General features: G+C 37.8%; 1 protein-coding gene across 1 annotated transcript in view; it reads left to right on the top strand.

The window, feature by feature from the left end:
* The window catches only part of CNTNAP5 (contactin associated protein family member 5), an 886,665-nt gene that overhangs the window by 805,199 nt on the left and 56,956 nt on the right, over positions 1–24,510 (top strand). Inside the window, exons 20-21 of the mRNA XM_080671382.1 lie at positions 10,999–11,129; positions 18,101–18,188. Coding sequence (XP_080527508.1) covers positions 10,999–11,129; positions 18,101–18,188 — 219 coding nt within the window. The remainder of the gene's footprint in view (positions 1–10,998; positions 11,130–18,100; positions 18,189–24,510) is intronic.

The raw sequence follows: 24,510 nt of genomic DNA, 5'->3' as shown, positions 1-24,510 counted from the left end.
TGCTCTCCCCTGCTGGCCTGATCGCCCACAACTGCCCTCCCTTGCAGGCCTGTTCCCTCCCAACTGCCCTCCCCTGCTGGCCATCTTGTGGTGGCCATCTTGTGTCCACATGGGAGCAGTCATCTTTGACCACATGGGGGCAGCCATCTTGTGTGTTGGAGTGATGGTCAATCTGCATATTACTCTTTTATTAGATAGGATATCTTTTGTAGCAGTTTCAATGCCTAACACCTGGTAATCATATATTAGCAGACAAGTATGGCCATTACTTTTGTCTCCTTCAAATAGCTTATAATTCCTTAAAGATATAACTATCTCATTAAATGGAGCAGCTTGCCAGTCAGATAAAGAGGCAGAGGGATATTTCCAGCTGAGAAGAAAACAACAGTCACAGAGGCAATAAAGAACATTATTTGGGAATATTCTGAGTGTTCTGGTGTGATTAATATATGGACAATATGTGATAAAGTCCAAAAAGTAAGAAAAGAGCCTTTCATGTCAGGCTATGAAGTTGGAATGTATCATGTTGAATTAGGAAGCCTTGGAATTTTTTAAAGTCCTTGAACCATATGTCCAAATATGTGTTAAAATATGCTAATGGCATTGTGGAAGACAAATTAAAGTAGGAGGATTGAGAAAGTGAAAACAACTAAAATAGAACAACAACAACAACAACAACAAAATGAATGTTCTTAATCAACTGAGGTGCACAAATGATTACCATATGAACCAGTTCAAGACACTGGGTAATATTTGACCTTTGCAATTCTGAGTTTCTTTTTAATAATTTTCCCAATCTCATGAGAAGGTAATTGTCAAGCAAGATATAATAGTAAAGTATACTCTTTGTTTAGTATTAAAGCATCTTTGAAAATAGGTCCCACCGAGACAAAAGGGGAAAAGGCCATTTGAAGATAATGGAGGACATTGGAGAGATGCATCTACAAGATGTCATGGATTGCAAGCATTTACCAGAAGCTATGGAGAGGCAGGGAGGGATATTAGCCTAGAGCCTATGAGAGAACATTTTGAACATCTGGCCTCCAGAACATAAGTAGATAAATTTCTGCTGTTAAAAACAAACAAACAAAAACACAAAAAAACCCAAATGTACAAAATAGGTCCAACATCTCTCAAGGGATCATGACTTTTCTTTAATCTTTAACCGAAGGCCTTTGTCCTGAACCAGTTACATCTACACAGATGTGTGCAGATTCTAGCACTGATCAATTAAAGCCTAGCCAAAGCCAATAATAAGCCTGTCAGATTTGACCTCCACACATTTGGAGTGTGGATTCCCAAGGGTCTGGACTGCAGAGAGGAGCTGCTCTATGGGCTGTGGCCATAAATCTGAGAAGTTGTCCAGCTGTCCATGTGACCTAATTCTAATAGTCTGAATTATCCCTTTGAAGAGGCAAGGGTTTCCATTATGCTTCCAGGAGACCAAAGAATTCTGTTGGACAGCATGAGCTTGTGAGGTAGGAGAGGGAGGAGGGGGCAATAGCAGTGGCAGCCTAGAGTTTCTCACTCATACTTCAACTCAAGCTACTCCACATTTTTCTATTTTCTGTAACAGTCATCACTGTATATTTTATTGAATAAAGTGTTCTAAATTTAAAACAACCTGAGAATTCCTGATCTAGGTATATTTCATCCAGATGCATGGAAAAGAGATGGAATCCTAAACACTAACAAGAGGCAGAAAGTTGGAGGCAGTGTATGGGATTGCAAACCTGAATAAATTCCCTGAGACATCATGACCTTAGATGTAGGTAGGAAGAAGGGTAAAACAGTACCGATGCCACTCAATTCCAGATGGGGCCTCCAGGAGGACTTATCCAAGACTTTGGCATGTCACTTGGAATTTTCCAGACAGATGTCCCAAGTCCACGTTAATAGACTCCAGGATGGAGAAATATCTATGAATAAGTCATCAGTCTCAGGGCATATTGAGAATAAGCACTACCCTGGCTGGGTAGTTCAGTTGGTTTGAGCGTCATCCAGATATGCCAAGGTTGTGAGTTCAATCCTGGGGTAGGGCATATATAATAATCAACCAATGAATGCATAAATAAATGGAACAACAAATCTCTCTCTCTCTTTCTCTCTTTCTCTCTCTCTCTCTCTCTCTCTCTCTCTCTCTCTCTCTCTCTTTCTCTCTGTCTCTCATCAATAAATAAAACATAAAAATATTTTTAAAAAAGAGAAATAAGTACCACTCTTATTTATATTACTTCAAACACATTTTTTTAAAATATATTTTATTGATAATTTACAGAGAGGAAGGGAGAGGGATAGAGAGCTAGAAACATCGATGAGAGAGAAACATCGATCAGCTGCCTCCTGCACACCTCCCACTGGGGACGTGCCCACAACCAAGGTACATGCCCCTGACCGGAATCGAACCTGGGACCCTTCAGTCCACAGGCCGATGCTCTATCCACTGAGCCAAACCGGTTTCGGCCACATTTTTGTTTTAGATGTAAAAAAATTTTCTAAGCTCTACTGAATTTTTGTGGACCTTCCTATCTTTGTCCCTCCCTCACTCACTCTCTGATACCCTTTCTTCCTCCTTTCATCCCTCCCTCTTTTTCTCACATTCTCCCTTCCTTCTTTATTTCCTACCTTTCAAATTTACTGAATATTTACAATGGACCAGGCACTGGGAATCTGCAGGTATATTACATATGTACAGATTCCCAAGGAGTTAACAGATTGTGTGAGACAGGCAAGTAAGTAAACAACACAACCTAGTACATGCTTAGATAGAGGTGAGCACAGTGCTTATGGGAACAGAAGTCAGGAAAGGGTTTCTGGAAGAGGTCATCTTACACTGAACTTGGGAGAATGGGTAGAAGTAAGCTCAATGAGAAAGTCTGGAGCGGAAGAGAGTTCTAGGCTGAGCTGATCACATGTGGTCCACGGGAAAACCATTTTTCTTGGAGACAGCCAGATTTAGTTTCTAAATATGAGCCCATCACTCGCTATGAATGATGAAAAAGTATTTACCTCTCAGCACCTATGACTATTTAAATGTAAAATGAAGGGGGAAATGTATTTTAGATGAAAGGGGAGTTATAAGTAGAAACTCATGCATGATATAAGTCGTATTGTAACTTTGTCCTTGAAGCAGCAAGAAAGTTTAACAGAATATGACCAACTCTCTTTGATTTAAAATAGATTCCTTATCATTGTGTTTAAATATTTTGTATAAACATAGATTCCCCTCTCGCTTTTTAAAAGTGACATTGATATTCCCTATTATCTGATCCTGAAAAGTAAAACATGACATACGTTTTGCCTAAAGACTTTAAAAAACAAACAAAACATGATCTTGATACAACTAGAGGGCTCCAATATTAATAGGCTCTGTTGACACTTATACAGAGCACTTGCTAGTGACAAAGCTTATTCCATTATATGTATGTTTATTCTAGAATAATATTTGGAAAAGCCATAAATGGGACAAAAATCTATTTCATTTCTAATTTCCATATTGTGAACATTTTATCTCCATCTATATGTACACAATGAAGATGCATGCTCTCTATTGTATATATACTAACAGAAAAAAAATAACTGAGACCAAATAGGAGAGGATGCATTATAGTTCTTTAGATAAATTGTAGTGAACTGATCAGAACAATGAATATTTTGGTTTATTATATTTCTAGAGAGTGCCTTCCCTCAGTCAGTGGTCTATGGGACTATAAACTTGAGATGTTTACCATTTTGTTAACAGAAGAAAGAGGGGGATAGGAAACTCTATGGATAAAATGAAAACATGCAGATAAAGCATATACTAGTAGTGGAGGAGAGCCTGAGGGCAGGGACTGCAGAAGAACACTGAGACCAGCAGACATGACAGTGCCCTCCAAGAACTTGACGGCAATCTGCTGAATCACCAGAGTACATGCTGGAAGGAGAGATTTGCCTCTTTGCTCACTGACTAAGCAGCTAACGAAGATACTGGGGGAAGGTGATTAATTAGCCTCCTTCCTTGAGCCCACACTATTCTTCATCTCAACCCCAGTACCTTGAAGCAGACTGAAAGTCAGTCTTTAGTGGTGTCAAACTTATTATTTTTTCTTAATCCTTACTGGAGAATATTTTCCATTAATATTTAGAGAGAGTGGAAAGAAGGGAGGGAGAGAGAGAGGGAGAGAAAGAGACATTTATGTGAGAGAGACACATCTATGGGTTGCCTCCCACATGCACCCTGATGATCTGGGCCAGGGATGGAACCTGCAACCCAGACACATGCCCTTGATTAGGAATCAAAACCATGACTCTTTGGTGCACAGGCTAGTGCTCTACCCACTGAGAAAACCAGCCAGGGCTCAAATTTATTTTTAAGTTTCAGAATTGGGTTTTTTGTTCCTAGGAATTATAAGAAAATTAGTTAGTGAAAGGTTTCAGGATATTGCATTCAGGAATTCTGGGAGGGATTTGTTGCAAATAACACCTAACAACATGAGATCAATATTTGTAGGGGCGGTAAAGTAACTGGTTTAGATGTTTTATTTTTTATTAATTTATTTTTAATTATAATTGACAAATTATTATATTAACTCAGGTGTACAACATACTTATTCAACATTTCTATACCTTACAAAGTGATCACTGCAATGAGTCTAATGACCATCTGTCATCATAGTTACGATGATGGTGTTGACTCTATTGCTTATGCTGTACCTTACATCCCTACGACATTTTATAACTGTAAGTTTGTACTTAATTCTCATCCTCTTTCTCAGTGCTCCCCAACCTTCCCCCTCTGGTAACCATCAATCTGTTCTATAAGTTTGTTTCTGTTTAATTTTGTTTGTTCATTTGTTTTGTTTTATTAGAATTCACAAATAAGTAAAATAAGACAATCTTTGTCTTTCTCTGTCCAACTTATTTCACTTAACCTAACAACCTCTAGATCCATCCATGTTATTGCAAATGGCAAGATTTCATTCTATTTTATGGTTGGGTAATATTCTATCCTATGTATAAACCACATCTTATTTATCCATTTACCTATCAATGGATATCTAGGTTGCTTTCATATATTCGCTTGTGTAAATAATACTGCAACTAACATAAGCATGCATATACTAGTATTTTTTTCAAATTATTATTTTTGTTTTCTTGAATTGCTGGGTTGTACAGTAGTTCTATTTTTTTTTTTTTGAGGAACCACCATATTCTTTTCCATAGTGGCTACACTGATTTGTAATTCCCCAACAGTGCATTAGAGTTCCCTTTTCTCCACATCAATGGCAACACTTGTTATTTTTTTTCTTTCTTTGTGATAATAGCCATTCTATCAGGTGTAAACCATCCCATAGCTTTGATTTGCATTTCCCTTATAATTAGTAATTTTGAATATTATTTCATATGTCTGTTGGCCATTTCTATGTCTTATTTGGAGAGATGTCTACTCAGGTCCTCTGCTCATTTTTTTAAAATGGATTGGTTGATTTTTGATGTTGACTTGTATGAGTTCTTTATATATTTTATAATATAACTTTTTACCAGATATGTAATTCACAAATGTCTTTTCCATTTCAATAAGTAGTCTTTACATTTCAATGATGGCTTTCTTCACTGTGCAAAAGTGTTTTAGTTTGATGTAGTTCCACTTGATTTTTTTTGCTTTTGTTGCCTTTGCCCAAGGAGACATATTCAAAAACTAACATTGATAAGAAGGATGTAAAGAGTTTTCTTCTAGGAGTTTCAGGTATTACAATTAAGTCTTTCATTCATTTAGTATTCATTTTTTGTATATGGTATAGGAAAATGGCCTAATTTAATTTTTTGTATATGTGTGTCTTGTTTTTACAACCCCATGTATTGAAGAGACTGTCTTTTCCCCTTGTATATTTTGTCTTCTTTGTCATAGATTAGTTGGGCTTATTTCTGAGATGTCTATTCTGCTCCATTGACCTGTGTGTCTGTTTTTGTGCCAGTATCATACTGATTTGATTTCTATAGTTTTGTGATATAGTTTGAAATCAGGGAGTGTGATACTTCCAACTTTGTTCTTTTTTCTCAAGATTCCTTTGGCTATCCTGAGTTTTTTGTGAAAAATGCCATTGGTATTTTAATAAGCGTTGTGATAAATTTGTAGATTGCTTTGAGCAGTATGGGCATTTTAACAATGTTAATTATTTGAGTACATGACCATAGTTTAGCTTTTCTTTTATTTGTGTCTTGTTCACTTTCTTTCATCAATGTCTTATAGTTTCCAGAGCATAAGTCTTTTACTTCTTTGGTTAAATTTATCCCTTGGTATTTTATTGTTTTTGATTCAATTGTAAATGGAATTGCTTTCTTAATTTCTCTTACTGATAACTCATTATTTTTGTATAGAAAACAACAGAATATTAATTTTGCATCCTGAACTTTATTCAAATATTAGTTCTAACTATTTTTATTGGAATATTTAAGGTTTTTTATAATATAGTTTTATTTATCTGTAAATAGTAAGAATTTTACTTCTTTATTTTCTGTTTGAATCTTTTTATTTCCTTTTCTTGTGTGATTGCCTTGGCTATTGCTTCCAATATTATATTGAATAAGAGTAGTGAAAGTGTGCATGCTTATCTTGTTCCTGATCTGAGAGAAAAAGCTTTCAGCTTTTAACCATTGAGTGTTATGTTCGCTATGGGTTTGCTGTATAGCCTTTAGTATGCTGAGGCATATCCTTTTTATAGCCACTTTTTTAAGTGTTTTATAATAAAAAGGATGTTGAATTTTGGTGATTCCTTTTCTGAATCTATTGAGATGTCATGATTTTTCTCCTTTATTTTGTTGTTATGGTATAGCACATTAATTTCTTTGTGGATATTGAAGCATCTGTAATTCTTGGAATAAATTTCACTTGATCATGTTGCATGATATTTTTAATGTATTGTTGTATTTGGGTTGCTAATATTTTGTTGAGAAATTTTGCTTCTATCTCTATCAGGAATATTGGCCTATAATTTTCTATTTTAGTAGTTTTTTGTATGGTTTGGGATCAGGTAACATTGGCCTCATAGACTGAGTTTGAAAGCTTTCCTTCTTCATTTTTTAAAAAATAATTTTAAATAATTTTAATAGCCGAAACCGGTTTGGCTCAGTGGATACAGCGTCGGCCTGCGGACTGAAGGGTCCCAGGTTCGATTCCGGTCAAGGGCATGTACCTTGGTTGCGGGCACATCCCCAGTGGGAGGTGTGCAGGAGGCAGCTGATCGATGTTTCTCTCTCATCGATGTTTCTAGCTCTCTATCCCTCTCCCTTCCTCTCTGTAAAATATCAATAAAATATGTTTAAAAAAATAATAATTTTAATAATTAATTTTAAATTTTGAATGTTTGGCTGCAATTACCTGTGAATATGTCTGGTCCCACACTTTTGTTTGTTGAGTGTTTTATTGTTTGTTTATTGTTGTTTTGTTTTGCTTTTTGATTACTGATTCATTTTTATTTTTATATGGAACTAGAGGCCCAGTGCATGAAATTAGTGCATGGAGTGGGGGGCCCCTCAGCCTGGCCTGCACCCTCTCTCAATCTGAGACCCCTTGGGAAATGTCCAACTGCCAGTTTAGGCCCAATCCCTGCAGGCAAACAGGCAGTTGGACATCCCTCTTGCAATCTGGGACCACTGGCTCCTAACCACTCGCCTGCCTGCCTGCCTTCCTGATCGCCCCTAACAACTGGCCTGCCTGATCGCCCCTAACCACTCACCTGCCTGCCTAATCACCCCTAACTGCCTCTGCCTTGGCCCCCACCACCGTGGCTTCATGTGGAATGACGTCCGGAAGGTTGTTCGGCTGTCCGGTCTAATTAGCATATTACATTTTTATTATTATAGGTACTAATCAGTAGGTTCAGGTTTTCTGTTTCTTCCTGGTTCAATCTTAGAAGATTACATGTTTCTAGGATATTATCCATTTATTCTTGTTTAATTTGTTGATGTATATTTGTTAATAGTATTCTTTTACAATACTATATATTTCTGTGTTGTTGATTATCACTTATATTTAATTTCTGATTTTATTGGGTCCTCTATCTTTTTTATTTCCTTGATAAGACTGGCTAAAGGTTCATCTATTTTTTTATCTTTAAAAAAAAAAAAACTAGCTCTTAGTTCTGTCAATACTTTATATTGTTTATTTTTTGGTCCCCATTTAAAATAAAATATTTCTGTTCTGATTTTTATTTCCTTCCTTCTAGTCACTTTGGTTTTTGTTGTTGTTCTTCTTCTTCTTCATTTTTTTTTAATCTTAATTGTTGAGATTACTATAGACGTCCCTCTTTTTATTCCCCATTGCCCCCCTCCATCTGGTTCCTGCCCCACCCCAGGCCTATTGTCTGCATAGGTAATGCATATATGCATATAAGATCTTTGGTTAGTGTCTTCCTGTCTCCCCCACCTCCTTCCTTCTGAGATTTTCCAGTCTGTTCCATGTTTTCATGCCTCTTATTCTATTTTATTCATCAGTTTATTTTGTTCATTAGATTTTTTTTTTAACACCAGCAATTTTTTTTTAATATATTTTATTGATTTTTTACAGAGAGGAAGGAAGAGGGATAGAGAGTTAGAAACATTGATGAGAGAGAAACATCGATCAGCTGCCTCTTGCACATCTCCTACTGGGGATGTGCCCACAACCAAGTTACGTGCCCTTGACCGGAATTGAACCTGGGACCTTTCAGTCCGCAGACTGACGCTCTATCCACTGAGCCAAACTGGTTTTGGCTCATTAGATTTTTTGTTCCTTTATTTTGATTTTTAGATTCAATGTTGATAGATATGTATTTATTGCCCTTTTATTGTTCATTTCTTCTTCTTCTTCTTCTTCTTCTTCTTCTTCTTCTTCTTCTTCTTCTTCTTCTTCTTCTCCTTCTTCTTCCTCCTCCTCCTCCTCCTCCTCCTCCTCTTACTCTTCTTCTTCTTCGTCTTCTTAAAAAATCCCCTTCAGCATTTCATGTAGTACTGGCTTGCTGGTGACTAACTCCTTTAGCTTTTTCTTATCTGTGAAGCTCTTTATCTGACCTTCAATTCTAAATGAGAACTTTGGTGGGTAAAGTAATCTTGGTTGTAGGTCCTTGTTATTCATTACTTTCAACATTTCTTGCCACTCCCTTCTGGCCTGCAAAGTTTCAGTCTCAATGTGCTTTCTTCTTTACTTCTCTAGTTGTAGGACTTCCATTCAGCCAGATTTCAGGCAGTTCTAAATGATGGTTCATGTTTTACTTGTAATTTTGATGTGGTTGTGGGAGGCAGTATGTATCAGTGTATACTTATGCCGTCATCTTGGTTCTTTCTGTTCTTCATTTTCTAGTTCCTTTAAGTGTAAATTTAGATTATTTATTTGAGACTTTTCTTGTTTCTTGATGTAGGAATGCAACACTATGAATTTTCCTCTTTTAACTGCTTTTGCTGCATCCTAAGAATTTTGGATCATTGTGTTTCCATTTCTATTTGTCTTAAAATATTTTTATGTCTGCTTGATTACTTTATTAACCTACTGATTATTTAGTGACATGTTGTTTGGCCTCCTGTGTTTATATTTTTTCCAACTTTCTTATTGTAATAGATTTCTAGTTTTTTAACATCAATAATGAGGAAGATACTTGATATGATTTCAATATTTTTAAAATTCCCGAGACTTGTTTTGTGGCCTAATGTGTGGTCTATTCTGGAAAATAATGCAGATGCATTTGAAAAGAATGTGCATTCTGCTGATTTGGGGTATTATGTTCTGGAGGCATGTGTTGTTTCCTTGTTATATTACATCTGGATGATCTATTCATTGATGTGAGAAGGGTCTTAAAATACCCTATTATTATTGTATTACTGTCCATATCTTCCCTTCTGCCTGTTAATATTTGATTTAGGTATTTATTTGCTTTGTTGAGGTGTTTTTGACATAAATTACAATGTTAAGGAAGCTTCAGAATTCTTTAACAGGATTCCCATTGAGATTATTAATATCTAAAATGAATGGTTGTGAAGTAGGTGTTAGAAAAGATGTATGAAATGGAAGTGATTTCTAAAATGGACAAATATGTACAGAATATGAATATGTGTATGAATGATCCAAAGTGTGGGATGGTAAAAGACTCAAAATTCCCTCAAGGAATGGGATGCTTATCATTATGCCTGATACATAATTATCACATTCTGATTATGTTTATTTGGTTGAATTAAATATTAAAACGCACAGATTCTTAATATTAGAAGAATTCTGAAAGAGCATACCACCTAACAGCAACTAGTACACAAGAAAGGTCTATAAGCTTTCTCTAGTATTGGCAGCCAAGGGTCCCTTTGCACAACCTCCCATCCCCAAGTCCTATCAGGACCAATTATGCTACTGATAGGGAGCTATTATTAATTATTAAGTGATAAAACAACCAAAATATTAATATTTGAATATTTTTGATGGTCAGAACCAAAAAAAGAGAAGAAGATAGGAAAACCAGAATTGACTATAGGGAGCTTCTCCTCTTAGCTGACTGGTAGGTAATGGCCTCATAACCCAAAATTATCTTTTTCTCTTCTTCCTTAGGTTATTTCACATTATAGACTATGAAATTTTATGAAGGCAGTTAGGAAGAAAAGGAGGAATAGGGTATGGTAGGAATTAAAGAAAGAGTATAAAAAACTTTGTCTTATTGAAGTTTTCACAATTCAATTGCAAAATAGACTTGTGGCTATTTTATTTTACAAACTGGTATTTTGGTTTCTGATAACACACTCTCCCTCCACACACACACACATACACACACTTTAATTTTGCAGCTATATTCAGAGATTTCTTTATGGACCCAAATGCTATAATAATTGCATATCTTTTAAAAATTTAAATGATAAAATAATTAAAGCATAGATCTTTTATTTAATTTAAAATTTCAATTTAATTGAATAATAATGATCAATTAAAATACAATCTGATCATACTTTTAAATTTTATGGGTCTTATTTTTAATTCTAATTTCTAACATTTATTTTTTCAAGGAAGCTTACAACTTCACTATCAGCTGAGCAAGGAAGAAACCCATGTGTTCACCATTGAGGTAGAGAACTTTGCTAATAGAAGGATGCACCACTTGAAGATTAACCGAGAGGGAAGAGAGCTTACCATTCAGGTAACTTGTTTTTCTCTTTTTATGCCTTGGATGTTCAAAAACACTTTTCTGAGCTTCTATCCCAAGCCAAGTGTGGAACCAAGTTCTGGAGATAGATATGAATTACATTTGGCCCAGCCTTTGAAAAGATTGAATAATGGTTCTCAGAGTGTTGCTGCACCCTTTCAACCAGCATCAGCATTACCTGGGGCCTTGTTAGAAATGCAAATTCTTGGGCCCTACAACAGGTCCAATTAATCAGAAACTTCTTTGCAAAGGAGTCAGCAGGTGATTCTGATGCCTATTAAGATTATAACCCCTGAATTGTATTAGAATGGGAAGACATATGAGTGAAGTGGAAATCATGAGAGACTGACAAGAGCTAAGACACAAGTGTGCCCAGGTGAAATGAGAGCATGGAGGAGGGCACAGTACTCAGTTCCTGGGTGAAGTTAGGACTAAAGTGAGTCTTGGAGGTTATTAGGAATTGGCTAGATGAAGAGAGAACAAAGCGCTCAGGCAGGGAATCTATGTGAGCACTGGCAAAGTTGTCCAGAAGAGTACAGTATGTGGCCCTGGCTGGTTTGTTCAGTGGTTAGAGTGTCGGCCCCGTGGACCAAAAGGCTGTGGGTTCAATTACTGGTCAAGGGCATGTACCTCGGTTGTAGGTTCAATCCCAGGCCCTGGTCAGGGCACATGCAGGAGGCAGGAGGCAACCAGGCGCTCTCTCTCTCTCTCTCTCTCTCTCTCTCTCTCTCTCTCTCTCTCTCTCTCTCCTCCCTCTCTTTCACTCTATAAAAATCAATGGAAAAATATATTTTTTTAAAAAGTACAGCATGTGGCAGGCACTCCACATACTGTATAAAGTATGGTATAAAGATCATACAGGAGATGATAGAGAATTGGCAGAGTCTACATCATCCTTTCTAGAATCATGACCTGAAGTTAACCTTTAAATCTTCCCAGCAGTCACCCCTTATTTGTTTTAATCCATCATTTTTTTTTTTTATTTCCTAGGTGATCATTTTAAGCCTCCTCATTTCTCCTATACCACCAACAATCTTAACTACATATTTACTACATATTTACTCTCAGCAAGTTACTTTTTTTCTTCTTTCTTGTGAAAAAAATTTAGCATTCAGAAGGTATATGTTCACCATCACATTTACTCAACTACCTGCATCTGTGTCTCTGTAGTCTTTCTGTGCCTTGTTGTTGAATATATAGAGTTAATGGCCCTAGCTAAGGCCTGATCCACCACTTGTGGGCTAAATCTCATATCCTACTTAGAAACATTCCTTCAGCATTATGCCCTTTCCTTCTCTTTTCAACATTTACCAGCTCTATCGGATGGCTTCCCAAAGCATAAATCATGCAAATACTACATAAATAGCAAACAAAACAAAACAAAACAAAAAAAATTAAAAAAGTGCTCTAGGGTAGAGAATGAGAACTTTTACCCTCTTATCTGATTATATTTTCTCTGTTAGTTTATTGCTCAAATCCTTGGAGATATTGTATATATACTTGGTCTCTGAATTTTGCATGTATTTTTTAAAATCCATATCAATGATTTTTCTCCCTGTGTTACAGCAAAATAATACTTCTCAAGACACCAATGGCCTTATCTGGCAAAATCCAATGGTCTTTTCTTACTTGTCTTATCATCGCCATTTAACACAGCACCTGCTGTCTGCTCTTGGGTCATATTGTCATTAGGCTTGCAGGACATATTTTCACCTGGTGTTTCTTCCTGTGTCTAATTTATCTTGTTGGTCCCCCTTTAACTTCCAAATTTTAACCTTTGGAATCTCCCTGGACTCCATCTTCAGAGTCTTCTCTTTTTAAACTGCACTCATTCGGTGGCTCATTTCACTCACCCAGTCTGTTAGCAACAGAAATAGAATATTGGGGACCAGCTACAATAATAAGAAATATCAATCCTGCTCTGTTAACCACAATGGTTCTGTTCTGATTAGAGAAAGCACATTCTAACCTGACTGAGAGTTGTATGCCCTGGGACATGGGAGCTCACAACGGAACACAGTCTATCCTCCTTTTGAGAACTGCCTGTCGTTATAGAAATATTTACAACCTCATGTATGAAATAATCTAGTCCTGGAGGCACCTGCTCTTTACAACCCCCAGCCCTATTGCCTGTAATCTGGTCCCAGGGCACCCAGAGGCACCTGCCCTCTGTGCCCCTCCCCACAGCCCACATAACTTGTAACCTGTAATGATTATACCATGCCTACTTTCCCATGCCTGTAATTCTTACTTTCCCTCATAACCTTTGCCCTTCTACTCAATATAAGCAGCTGGTTTATGGGGAGGAGCAGAGCAGTTTTTTTGTGGAGCTGCTCTCCCATACTGCTGGCATTATTGGAATAAATGCTCATATGTGACTCAACCCTGTCTCTACTTAATTGGCTCAGGTAGTGACAAGCAGCCCAGACCCTTTGGTTGTCTGGTTACAAGTCCATGTGAAATGCTGATAAATTAATCCCAAATGCCATGTGTATGCTGATGAATGAATCCCAAATGTATCTCTAACACCAGTCCTTTCCCTGATTTCCAGACCTATATATTGAACTGCCTCCTTGACATATTTATGTGGATGTCTCTCAGATATCTTGAATGTAACCTATAAGACTGAGTTGCTGAAAATCTTCCTCCAAATACCCATCACCTTCCATAACTTCCCATAGCTCAGTTAATGGCAACTCTGCTCTTGTAGTTGCTCAATGTTAGAATTGTGGTTTCTTCTCTGATTCCTAAAACATCCTATTGATCAACAGCTTCTACCCTGCTCCAAGCCATTCTCATCTTTTCCTTGGTTATTACAGCTTACAGTTGCCTTTTAATTGAAGGGCCCCTGCTGTTTGTTTGTTTCTCCAAAGCTTATCCTCAACACTGTAGCTAGAGTGATTCTGTTAAGAGATTAGTCAGATTGTGGTACTCTTCTGTCCAAAGCCATCTTGCAGTGACCTGAGAGGATCTCCATGAGCCAGCACCCTTGCAACCTTCTCATCTATCACCATCCCTCTGAAACTCCGTGCTTCACACACAGGTCTCCTTTTATTTCCAGAGTTCTTGAAAGCTCCCTGTCCTTTTAAGGTCATGGGTGTGTGGATATGGGCTATGAGAGAATCTAGATTGACTGTTGGTTTTCCTGATTAGGTGGAAGTTCAAGATTAACTGTCAAATATGTAATACAAATAATAACCCCTGAGTGATTCTAATTTAATATTCTTACTTTAGCATTTACTCTTGAAATAAGAAGGAAAATCATAGAAGAAAATTTGGGTTTAGGCCAGATTGGAGGAGGAAAGTGATGGAAATGATTAGTTCTTGTTTGAATATGTTTTGACTGAGGTCCTGAGGGGATATCTGGGATGCATTCTGGTGCGCATTTGTATATAAGATGCCTTTTTCCTCCTCCTTCTTTAGAATTCCTAACTTCTACAAATGAAAGACACAAACAGGGAAGTGAGAGAATCACAAAAGATATTTCCTTTTCTTCTCCCTCTAAAGAATTCCCAATAATCAATTAATAGGCAATGATAAGCACATAGTGGTTGAGGACATGTAATTTCTGAAGCATTAAAGGGAGCAGAGAGAACTGGAGGCAAAGACATTTTTTTTCTTTTTTAACTTCAAATCCACTTATTTAACCAGGAACCATAACATGCTTGCCTCCCTGACACTCCCCCCTTCCCTCTCGATCCCTTCTTCTTCTTCCCCATTTAGAACAAGCTCCTCAGTAAAAACAGAAAAGGGGAGACTATTCTACTCCTCCATTCCCCCACCACCACCACCACTGTCCCCCACCCCCTCACCCCAGCTTGGCCTCTGGTCTGAGGGTCTCTGGCAGCACTCAGAACCTGTTAGAGAGAGAAGCAGGCAAGCCGGAGGCATCCAGCACCTAATAGCAAATCCTCCATTCCCCAGGCCTGGAGTTGCTCCTCCTCCTCTCTTCTGTTTCTGATGTTAAGAAGGAGACCTTGGAGGCTGGGTCTGCAGTCAGAAGCAAGAATTCCTGGTGATGTTTTGAGAATTGTAATGGGATTAGTGTGTTTTAAGACAGGTGCTTGCAAAAATGCCTTGGTAGGGAAGTTGAACTTTAATCTAAAATGCACTTATGACAGTAAACAGATTAAGCCAGTGCCCAAAATGCCAGCAAAACAACAAGCTGTAAAGGAGGAGGTGTCAGGCATTCTTGAAACCAAGTATCTAATTGCTTCTTTTGAGAGATGAAGATCTGGAGGTCAAGAGAGGTTTCCCCAAAATAAAACAGACAGGGGTGTGAATCCATGCTCCTTACTGATGCTATGTGTCTTGGACCAGCTATGTGTCTTGGACTCACCTCTCTGAGCCTCAGCATACTTACCTTTAGAAAAGGAGGGTGCAGTTAGAACTGAGCCCAGTCAGTTCTCGTAAATATCATATGAAAGAGCAGAGCTAAGGAACCAAGCCTGAGGCCTGGCATCTCAGCATTTTCCTCCCTTTCTCATCTCAGTTAATGACCTCCAGATTCTAAGGTCAGTCAAGCTTCTCAGCTAGATGACAGACCTGAGCCTCCAATCGTAATGAAGAATAAAAAGTGTTAAACCAGAAAGTAACAATAAAAAAGTCTAACACAAAAATGCACTTCCCACTCAATACTTAAAATGATGCCCTAAGCCATCTTGTACATATAGAATTCATAAGAATAAATGTTTGTGGTGCCCTCCTTTTTACTGCTTTTACAGTATGCATTTCCTGCATTTTTCACATTGGTAACAGCATCTGAATCGGTATAGTTTTCAGGTGCCCTCAGCCCATGTTCTGCCTGGACCATACTCCATCACTAGCTTCCAGTGTTTTTTGCGTCACTCTACCTTCCTTTCTAAACCTCTACCAATACTCATTTTTCTAAAATCCTTTTAATTACCATTTGCCTCCCTCTCTCCTTCCTTAGCCATCTGGTAAGTCCTTACAAAGCAGAAGAGAAGGATGGGAATGACTCATGTACTTGAATAATCGTCTCTCCCATGTGGGACATTTGAGCATGGGCCTGTCAATGTCCAGGGAATCTGTAGAGGAGGTGAGGGCAGAAGCCAGAGGGATCTCAGATGAACCTTTATTTCTCCGAATTCTGCTGCTGCTTTCCACTCAGCAGGAAATTCCTACTCAGTTGAGCCTCCTCCCCACCTGTATTGTGGAGGAGGACTCCTGCCCCCTGCTGGGAGGGGCAGTTCCAAAGAACAGGGAAGGCAGGTGAGAGCTCTGAGGTAGCATAGGAAGAAAGCACCTTCAGGGCAATCTGAATCCATGAGACTGGGGACGGGCACCTCCGGGGCAGCCAGGCATCCTAGTGGTACCATGAGCTCTGACTTTGTAGCCTACAAGATAGAAAGGGAAGCAACACAGGATGCTTATTTAACCACTCAGCAAACCTGTGCTAGGAATTATTTGCCATTTTTTTGTAGTACACCCTTTAGAAGACATATGTTGATAAGATATCCATATTCTCAAAGAGATAATAGTTTATTGGAGAGGGCAGGGAGAGAGAAAGTGGGTCATTATGATGCAACATAATACAAAGTTAGAGCAGAAAAAGGCACCATGAGGCAAGGGATCAAGGAAAGCTTCCAGGAGCGAATGGACTCTGGGAGCACTTAGAACAGTGTCTGGCACACAGTAGGTACTTAAATATTGTTAATTAATTTTGTAGAAATTCAGAAATAAAACACACAGTGACTGTCTAAAAGTTGTTCACATGTCTATAGAGGTATGGATAGTAAGCAAAAAACACAGTGCCTGGAGCCCTGCTTCTTGACACTGTATGTGGCCTTGGCCACATTGTTGATTTCAGGATAATATCATTCCCTGGTCTGTGATACAGGGACAATACTGCTTATTTCATAATGTTCTAGAGAAGAATACATTTCAAAATGTGCTTCAGTGCAGTATCTGATATAACAAGTGTTCAAAAAAATAAATATTACTACAGTCTAGTTTCATAAATGAAGGGTAATAAATCATGTAATCACATACCACAGGTCACAGCCAGTGACTTCTCTCACAGCAGAAGCTACTGCTTGGCAAACAGGTGCAGAAGGAAAGTCAGTAGGAGCTGGAAAATTGGTTATTAGTCCTGATCAGTCACTCCCCAAGGGCACCCAGATAAAAGGGTCTTAGGTTCCTGCTCTTTCAGATAAACTTGCAGACAATGAGGATCCCTTCCAGGGATATCATTTAAATATTCAGAGTAGAGTTTGAAAGAAACTGGTAGGATTTAACTAGACTGAAAAGGGTGAAGTGGGTAGGGGAAATACTGTGTTAGAGAAAGAAGTCAGATAACAAAGAGATTAAACTGGAATTAGTGGTGGGTGGGCCATGAAGTGTTCCCTAAAAATGATTCTAGCAATAAAGGCCTGGAGAATCCCAGTAGAGGCTTTTACTTACACCTGTGAGATGGGGTTCATGTAGGTGGCAACTATCCAGCGAGGCTCTCCTCCCCAGGGCCAAACTTCTGTCCAAGAAAATCCCCCAGTGTCCATACCTGAATGAGACAAGGTCAGAATTAATGGAGCAAAGGAAACAGTGATGACTCTAAGGACAAAATGGGGAGGAGGGGGGTGGAAATGTGGAATGAGTACCTGCTTTCCCTTTAATGTTAATCTTACACAGCATGTTCCTGGCTTCTGAGAAGGCTTTATTTGTTTGATTATTTGCAGCAAAGAATTTGGTGAGAAAATCTCACTGGGGAGATAAATACTCTAAAAGCTGCACGGAAGTTCCAGGGAGAAGACTTGTGTGAAAGCCAAGAGAAAGGAAAGGGGCATTTTATGTGCATTGTGGGAGAATTAGTGATGCATTTCTCGTCTCTCCAGGGGAAAGCCTCAGAGAGGGGTCCGCCCTGGGGTGCTGCAGCTATTTTCAGAGGACGTGCAGCATGCCCTTTGGCGGCAGACTTTGTTGACGCACCTTGTTTTTTTCCCCTGCAGGTGGATGAGCAGCTCCGACTCAACTATAATTTCTCCCCAGAAGTGGAGTTCAGGGCTGTGAGGTCACTCACCTTGGGCAAAGTCACAGGTTTGTACTCGTGTCCACTGGCTTTGTTAAAATATATGAGTGAATCAATGATTTTCATCAGGATAGTAAGTGATTCAAATCTAGAACCAAGATTTCTGGAACAGGAGAAGCTATGATATGTGTGTGGTGGGTTGGGAATTGGCATTTGCCTCTATACTAGTATTATGGAATCTTGAATAGGATAAATTAACAAAAAACACTAAGTGATTTTTTAACCCGATTTAGAATTAATCTATTAATTTAAAAGGCTTACTTAATTTTTTACTTAAATTTACTTAATTTTTACCTAAAGACATTAAGAATTTGAAAACCCCGATTATTGGGTTGCTCAAATACTTAATCTCTTTACTAATTCATCAACAATTGAAAAGGGATTGAAAATTACTATAATTGTGGATTTTATTTTATTCTACTGGAAGTTCTATGAATTTTCATTTTATATTTTATTAAGGTATTTATTAAATGCAGGGAAGATTAAAACTTTCCAATGATTTTAATGATTTTTTTTATTACTGGCATTATTTTTAAACTTTAATTTCTCTTTATGTTAAAATCTACTTTGTTATTAATATAGCCATTCAGTTTCACTTTAGTTAGTATTTACCTGCCTATTTCTTTCTATATATTTTCTGTTAATATTTATTTTTCTAAGTCTCATATATGATCTTATGAAAAGTATAGAGTTCAGTTTTGCAATTTATCCAATCTGAACATCAATTTTATAAGTTGGCAAAAGTAAGTCCCTTTATATTTTGGGGTTATTTATTAAGGTTAGATTTGTTTCTGCCTCTTTATTTTCTATTTCTTCAACTTTTCCTGTGATTCTATCTTCTTGTTTTTTACTCTCTCAATCACAGTACATTGCAGAAAACAATAACCAGGGACATTTTAAGGAGGAATGAATTTAACACAGGAAGTTATTTGCTTACAGAATTGTGGCAGCTCTTCTGGTGTGGACTCTTGTGAGTCTTTCAAAGTGACTCCCCCAAATTTTTGAGTTGGTTAACAGGGAGTTGTCACCAATGAGGACATCACTGGTGCTAGCCTGAAGACCAGAGGCCACTGTGACCTAGTACTACATGTCAGTTCCCAAGAGGAGAAGAAAGAGGCCTATGAAAATGGTGGCAGAGGACACTTCATGTTCCATGACTTCGTAGGGCAGTAGAAACAATTGAGAAAGCAGGACAATGACTCTGGTCTCACTGCAGCCTCTCAGATTCATAAATTAAATACTCTGATTTTTTTAGAATAATGTGCATCCAGTTAGGTCTAAAAAGTGTACATTTTAGTTTCCAATGGCAGTTGAATGAGCCAATCAAGTGACTGAGCTCAAAGTTACATTTCATGTTTATTTCTTATTCCATTATTTCTTTTTATTAATTAGTATTTGATGTACAGACTGCTATTTTTGGTTTACCAATGCAGTCAGTAATCTACTTGTTCTTCATTCCTTCCTATATTTCTGAACACTCTACTAGCCAGGTTTTCTCTTAATTTTTCTATTGTTTGCAAATACAGATGAAATTCAATATTGCATTAGTTTCTGGTATACAGAATAGTAGTGAAACATTTATATAACTTATGAAGTGAACCCCAGTAAGTATAGTACCTACCTGGCACCAAACAGAATTATTGCAATACTTTTTACTAGATTTCCTAAGCTGTGACTACTTTGTAACTGCCAATTTGTAATTCTTAATCTCTTTATCTTTTTTACCCAGCCCCAATCTGACAGCCTCCTCCAATCTGGCAGCCCTCAGTTTGGTCTCTGTGTCTATGAGTCTGTTTCTGCCTTGTTTGTGCATTTATTTTGTTTTATAGATTCCACATATAAGTAAAATCATATAGTATTTGTCTTTCTCTGACTTATTTCACTTAGCATAATACTCTCTAGGTCCATCCCTGTTGCCATAAATAATAAGATTTCATTATTTTTTATATCCTAGTAATATTCCATTGTATTTATATTGCACATTATCTTCATCCAGTCATTTATTGATGGTCATTGAGTTTGTATTCATTGCTTGGCTATCTATAGTAACAGAAGGGTAATATGCTAATTAGACTGGACATCTTCCAGACATCTTCCAGACGTCCTTCCAGACAAAGCCATGGTGGCAGGGGCCAAGGCAGAGGCAGTTAGGGGCGATGAGGCCGATAGGGGGGAGCAGTTAGGGGGTGATAAGGCCATCAGGGGGGAGCAGTTAGAGGGTGATCAGGCTGGCAGGTGAGTGGTTAGGGACGATCAGGCAGGCAGGCAAGCAGTTAGGGGCAATGAGGCAGGCAGGCAGAGTGGTTAGGGGCAATGAGGAAGGCAGGCAGGCGAGTGGTTAGGAGCCAGTGGTCCTGGATTGCAAGAGGGATTCCGACTGCTGGTTTGCCTGCAAGGATCAGGCCTAAACTGGCAGTTGGGCAACCCCCGAGGGGTCCCGAATTGCGAGATGGTGCAGGCCATGCTGAGGGACCCACCGCCCCATGCACAAATTTTGTGCACCGGGCCTCTAGTTGTAAATAATATTGCAATGAACATAATGATGTATTCATCTTTTCAAAGTAATGTTTTGGATTTCTTCAGAAAAAAAAAAAAACCCAGAAGTCGAATTGCTAGTTTATATGATAGTTACATTTTTTTTTTTTTTTTTGAAGAATCTTCATACTGTTTTTCATAGTGGCTACATGAATTTACAATCTCACCAAAAGTTCATGAGAGGTCTCTTTTCTCCACATCATCACATTGTTGATTTATTGATGAATGCCATTTTGATAAGTATGAGGTGATATTTCATTGTGGTTTTAAGTTGCATTTCACTGATGATTAGTGACATTTAGCATATTTTCTTAAATCTACTGGCCATCTATAGTCCCCTTTGGGGAAGTATTTACTCAGGTTCTCTGCCCATTTTTTAGTTGAATTGTTTGTTTGTTTTGTTTTAGTGTTATGTGGCATGTTATGTGGCATCTATAATTTTTTTATATTAACCTCTTATTGGATGTATTATTGGTAAATATCTTCACCCATTCAGGTTGTTTCTTTTCTATTTATTGATGTTTTTTCTTTGTTGTACAAACACGTTTTTGTTTGATATAACCCTATTTGTTGATTCTTTCTTTTGTTTCCCTGACCAAGGAGACATGTAAGAAAAAAAAATATTACTATGAGCAATTCAAAGTGTTTTCAGCCTGTGTTTTCTTCTAAGTGTTTTAATATTTCAGGCTTAAATTTGTCTTTAATCCATTTTGAGTTTGTTCATATACATAGTGAAAGAAAGTGACCTAGTTTTAATTTGTTTTGCATGTATTGTACAGTTTTCCCAACACCATTTATTGAAAAGACTATCCTTATTCCATTTTATGTGCTTGCCTTCTTTGTCATATATGAATTAATTATAGAGGCATGGATTTTGGTCTGGGGTTTTTATTCTGTTCTATTGATTTATGTGTGTCTTTATGGCAGTACCATGCTGTTTTGATTACTATAGTCTTGCCATATAATTTGATATCTGGTAATGTGATACCTCCAACTTTTTTCTTCTTTTTCAAGATTGCTCTAGCTAATTGTGGTTTCTTGTGGTTCCATATAAATCTTCGTATTATTTGTTCTAGTTTTGTTAAAAATGCCATTTGTATTTTTATAGGGATGGCATTGAATCTATAGATTGCATTGGGTAGTATGGAAGTTTTAATGATGTTAATTCTTCCTATCCATGAGCACAATATGCTTCCATTTATTTGTATCTTTCTTAATTTCTTTGTTCAGCATCTTATAGTTTTCCACATACAGTTCTTTTATCACCTTGATTAAATTTATTCCCAGGTATTTTATTTTATTTTAAAATTTATTGATTGATTTTAGAGAGAGAGAGGAAGGGAGAAACATTGGTTTGTTATTCCACTTATATATTAATTTATTGGTTGCTTCTTATATTTGCCCTGACTGAGGATTGAACCCACAACCTTTGTGTATCATGATTATGCTTTAACCAACTGAGCTACTCAGCCAGGGTAATATATATATTTAAGGTAATTGGAAATGAGATTGTTCTCTTAATTTCTTTGATAGTTTATTATTGGAGTATACAAGTGCAACCAATTTTTGAATATTAATTTTTTATTCTCCTACTTTACTGCATTCATTTACAAGTTCTAATAATTTTTAAAAGATGTTTTTATTGATTTTTATAGGGAAAGAAAAGGAGAGAGAGAGAGAGAGAAACATTGATGTGAGAGAGAAATATCAATTGGCTGTCTCCCATATGCACACCAACTGTGGACCAAACCCTCAATCTGGGTATGTGTCCTGACAAGGAATCAAACTGGCGACCTTTTGGTGCATGGGATGATCCTCAACCAACTGAGCTACACTGGCCAGGGCTCTAATAAATGTTTTTTGGTGTGGAATCTTTAGGGTTCTTTATATATGTACTAGAGGCCCAGTGCACGAAATTCGTGCACTGGGGGTGTGTGTCCCTCAGCCCAGCCTGTACCCTCTCCAATCTGAGACCCCTCGTGGGATGTCCAACTGCCTGGGATTAGGCCTAAACAGGCAGTCGGACATCCCTCTCACAATCCAGGTCTACTGGCTCCCAACTGCTCACCTGCCTGCCTGCCTGATTGCCCCTAACCGCTTCTGCCTGCCAGCCTGATCACCCCCTAACCACTTCCCAGCCAGCCTGATCAACAACACCTAACTGCTCCCTTGCCAGCCTGGTAACCCCTAACTGCCCTCCCCTGCAGGCCTGGTACCCCTAACTGCCCTCCCCTGTTGGCCTGGTCACCCTAATTGCTCTCCCCTGCAGGCCTGGTCCCTCTCCAACTGCCTCCCCTGCAGGCCTGGCCCCCGCAACTGCCCTCCCCTGCAGGCCTGATCGCCCCCAACTGCCCTCCCCTGTAGGGTTGATTCCTCCCAATTGCCCTCCGCTGCTGGCCTGATGGCCCACAACTGCCTTCCCCTGCCGGCCATCTTGTGGCAGCCATCTTATGTTCACATGGGGGTGGCTATCTTTGACCACATGGGGGCAGCCATGTTGTGTGTTGAAGTGACAGTCAATTTACATATTACTCTTTTATTAGATAGAATAGTATCATGATATCTGCAAGTAATGACAGTTTTATTTCTTCCTTTGCAGTACAGATGTCTTTTGTTATTATTCTTATGTTGTTGATGTGGCTAGCACTGATAATACTATGTTGAATATGTGTGTGAAAGTATACATTCTTGTCTTATTCCTGATCTTAAGTGAAATGCTTTTAGTTTTTGCCCATTGCATGTGATTTTAGCTGTGGGCTTGTCAAATATAGCATTTACTATGTTGAGGTGTTTCCTCTATTTCCATTTTGCTGAGAGTGTTTATTATAAATGGGTGCTGATATTGACAAGTTCTTTAACAGCATCAAACAAATTGTATCTTTTATTTTGTTTATGTGGTGCATCACTTTAATTGATTTGCAGATATTGAACCAATCTTGCATCCCAGGAATAAATCCCACTTGTTCATGCTGTATGATCTTTTTAATGTGTTACTGAATTTGGTTTACCAATATTTTATTTATAACTTTTGCATGTATGTTCATCTGAAATATTGGCCTATAATTATTTTTATACTGTCCTTGGTTTTGAAATCAGGGTAATGCTGGTTTCATAAAATGAGCTTTGAAGACTTCCCTCCTCTTGAATTCCTTGGCATCATTTAAAGATAGGTATTAATGCTTCTTTGACTTTTTAGTAAAATTCATTTGTGATGTCATCCAGGACTATTCCTTAATCCCCCTCCCATATTACAACCATCAAAATGTGCTCTGCATGTATAAGTTTCTTTCTATTTTGTTCAGTTATTTATTTTATTTTATTCTATAGATTCCACATAAAAATAAATCATATGCTATTTGTCCCTTTCTGTCTGACTTATTTTATCAGTACTTAGCATAATACTCTCTAGGTCCTTCCATGTTGTTGCAGATGGCAAGATTTCATTCTTTTTTATAGTTGATTCATATTCCATTGTGCATATATACTATCTGTTCTTTATCTATTCATCTGTCAGTGGACACTTAGATTGCTTCCATATCTTGGCTATTATAAATAATGCTGCAGTGTAGTGATGCATGTGTCTTTGAATTAGTGTTTTGGGTTTCTTTAAATAAATACCCAGAAGTGGAATTGCTTGATCCTTCTTGTGTCTTATTATAGTCTTTTTATAAAGTCTATTTTGTCTGATATAAGTACTGTTTCTTGAGCTTTTGTGCCTTTTTCATTTTCATAAAATATAGTTTTCCATCCCTTTTCTTTCAATCACTGTGTGTGTCTTTTTATCTGAAGTGGGCC

This window comes from Plecotus auritus (genome assembly GCF_963455305.1).
Source record: "Plecotus auritus genome assembly, chromosome: 5".
Lineage (NCBI taxonomy): Eukaryota > Metazoa > Chordata > Mammalia > Chiroptera > Vespertilionidae > Plecotus > Plecotus auritus.
This window is presented reverse-complemented; position numbering and strand designations above follow the sequence as displayed.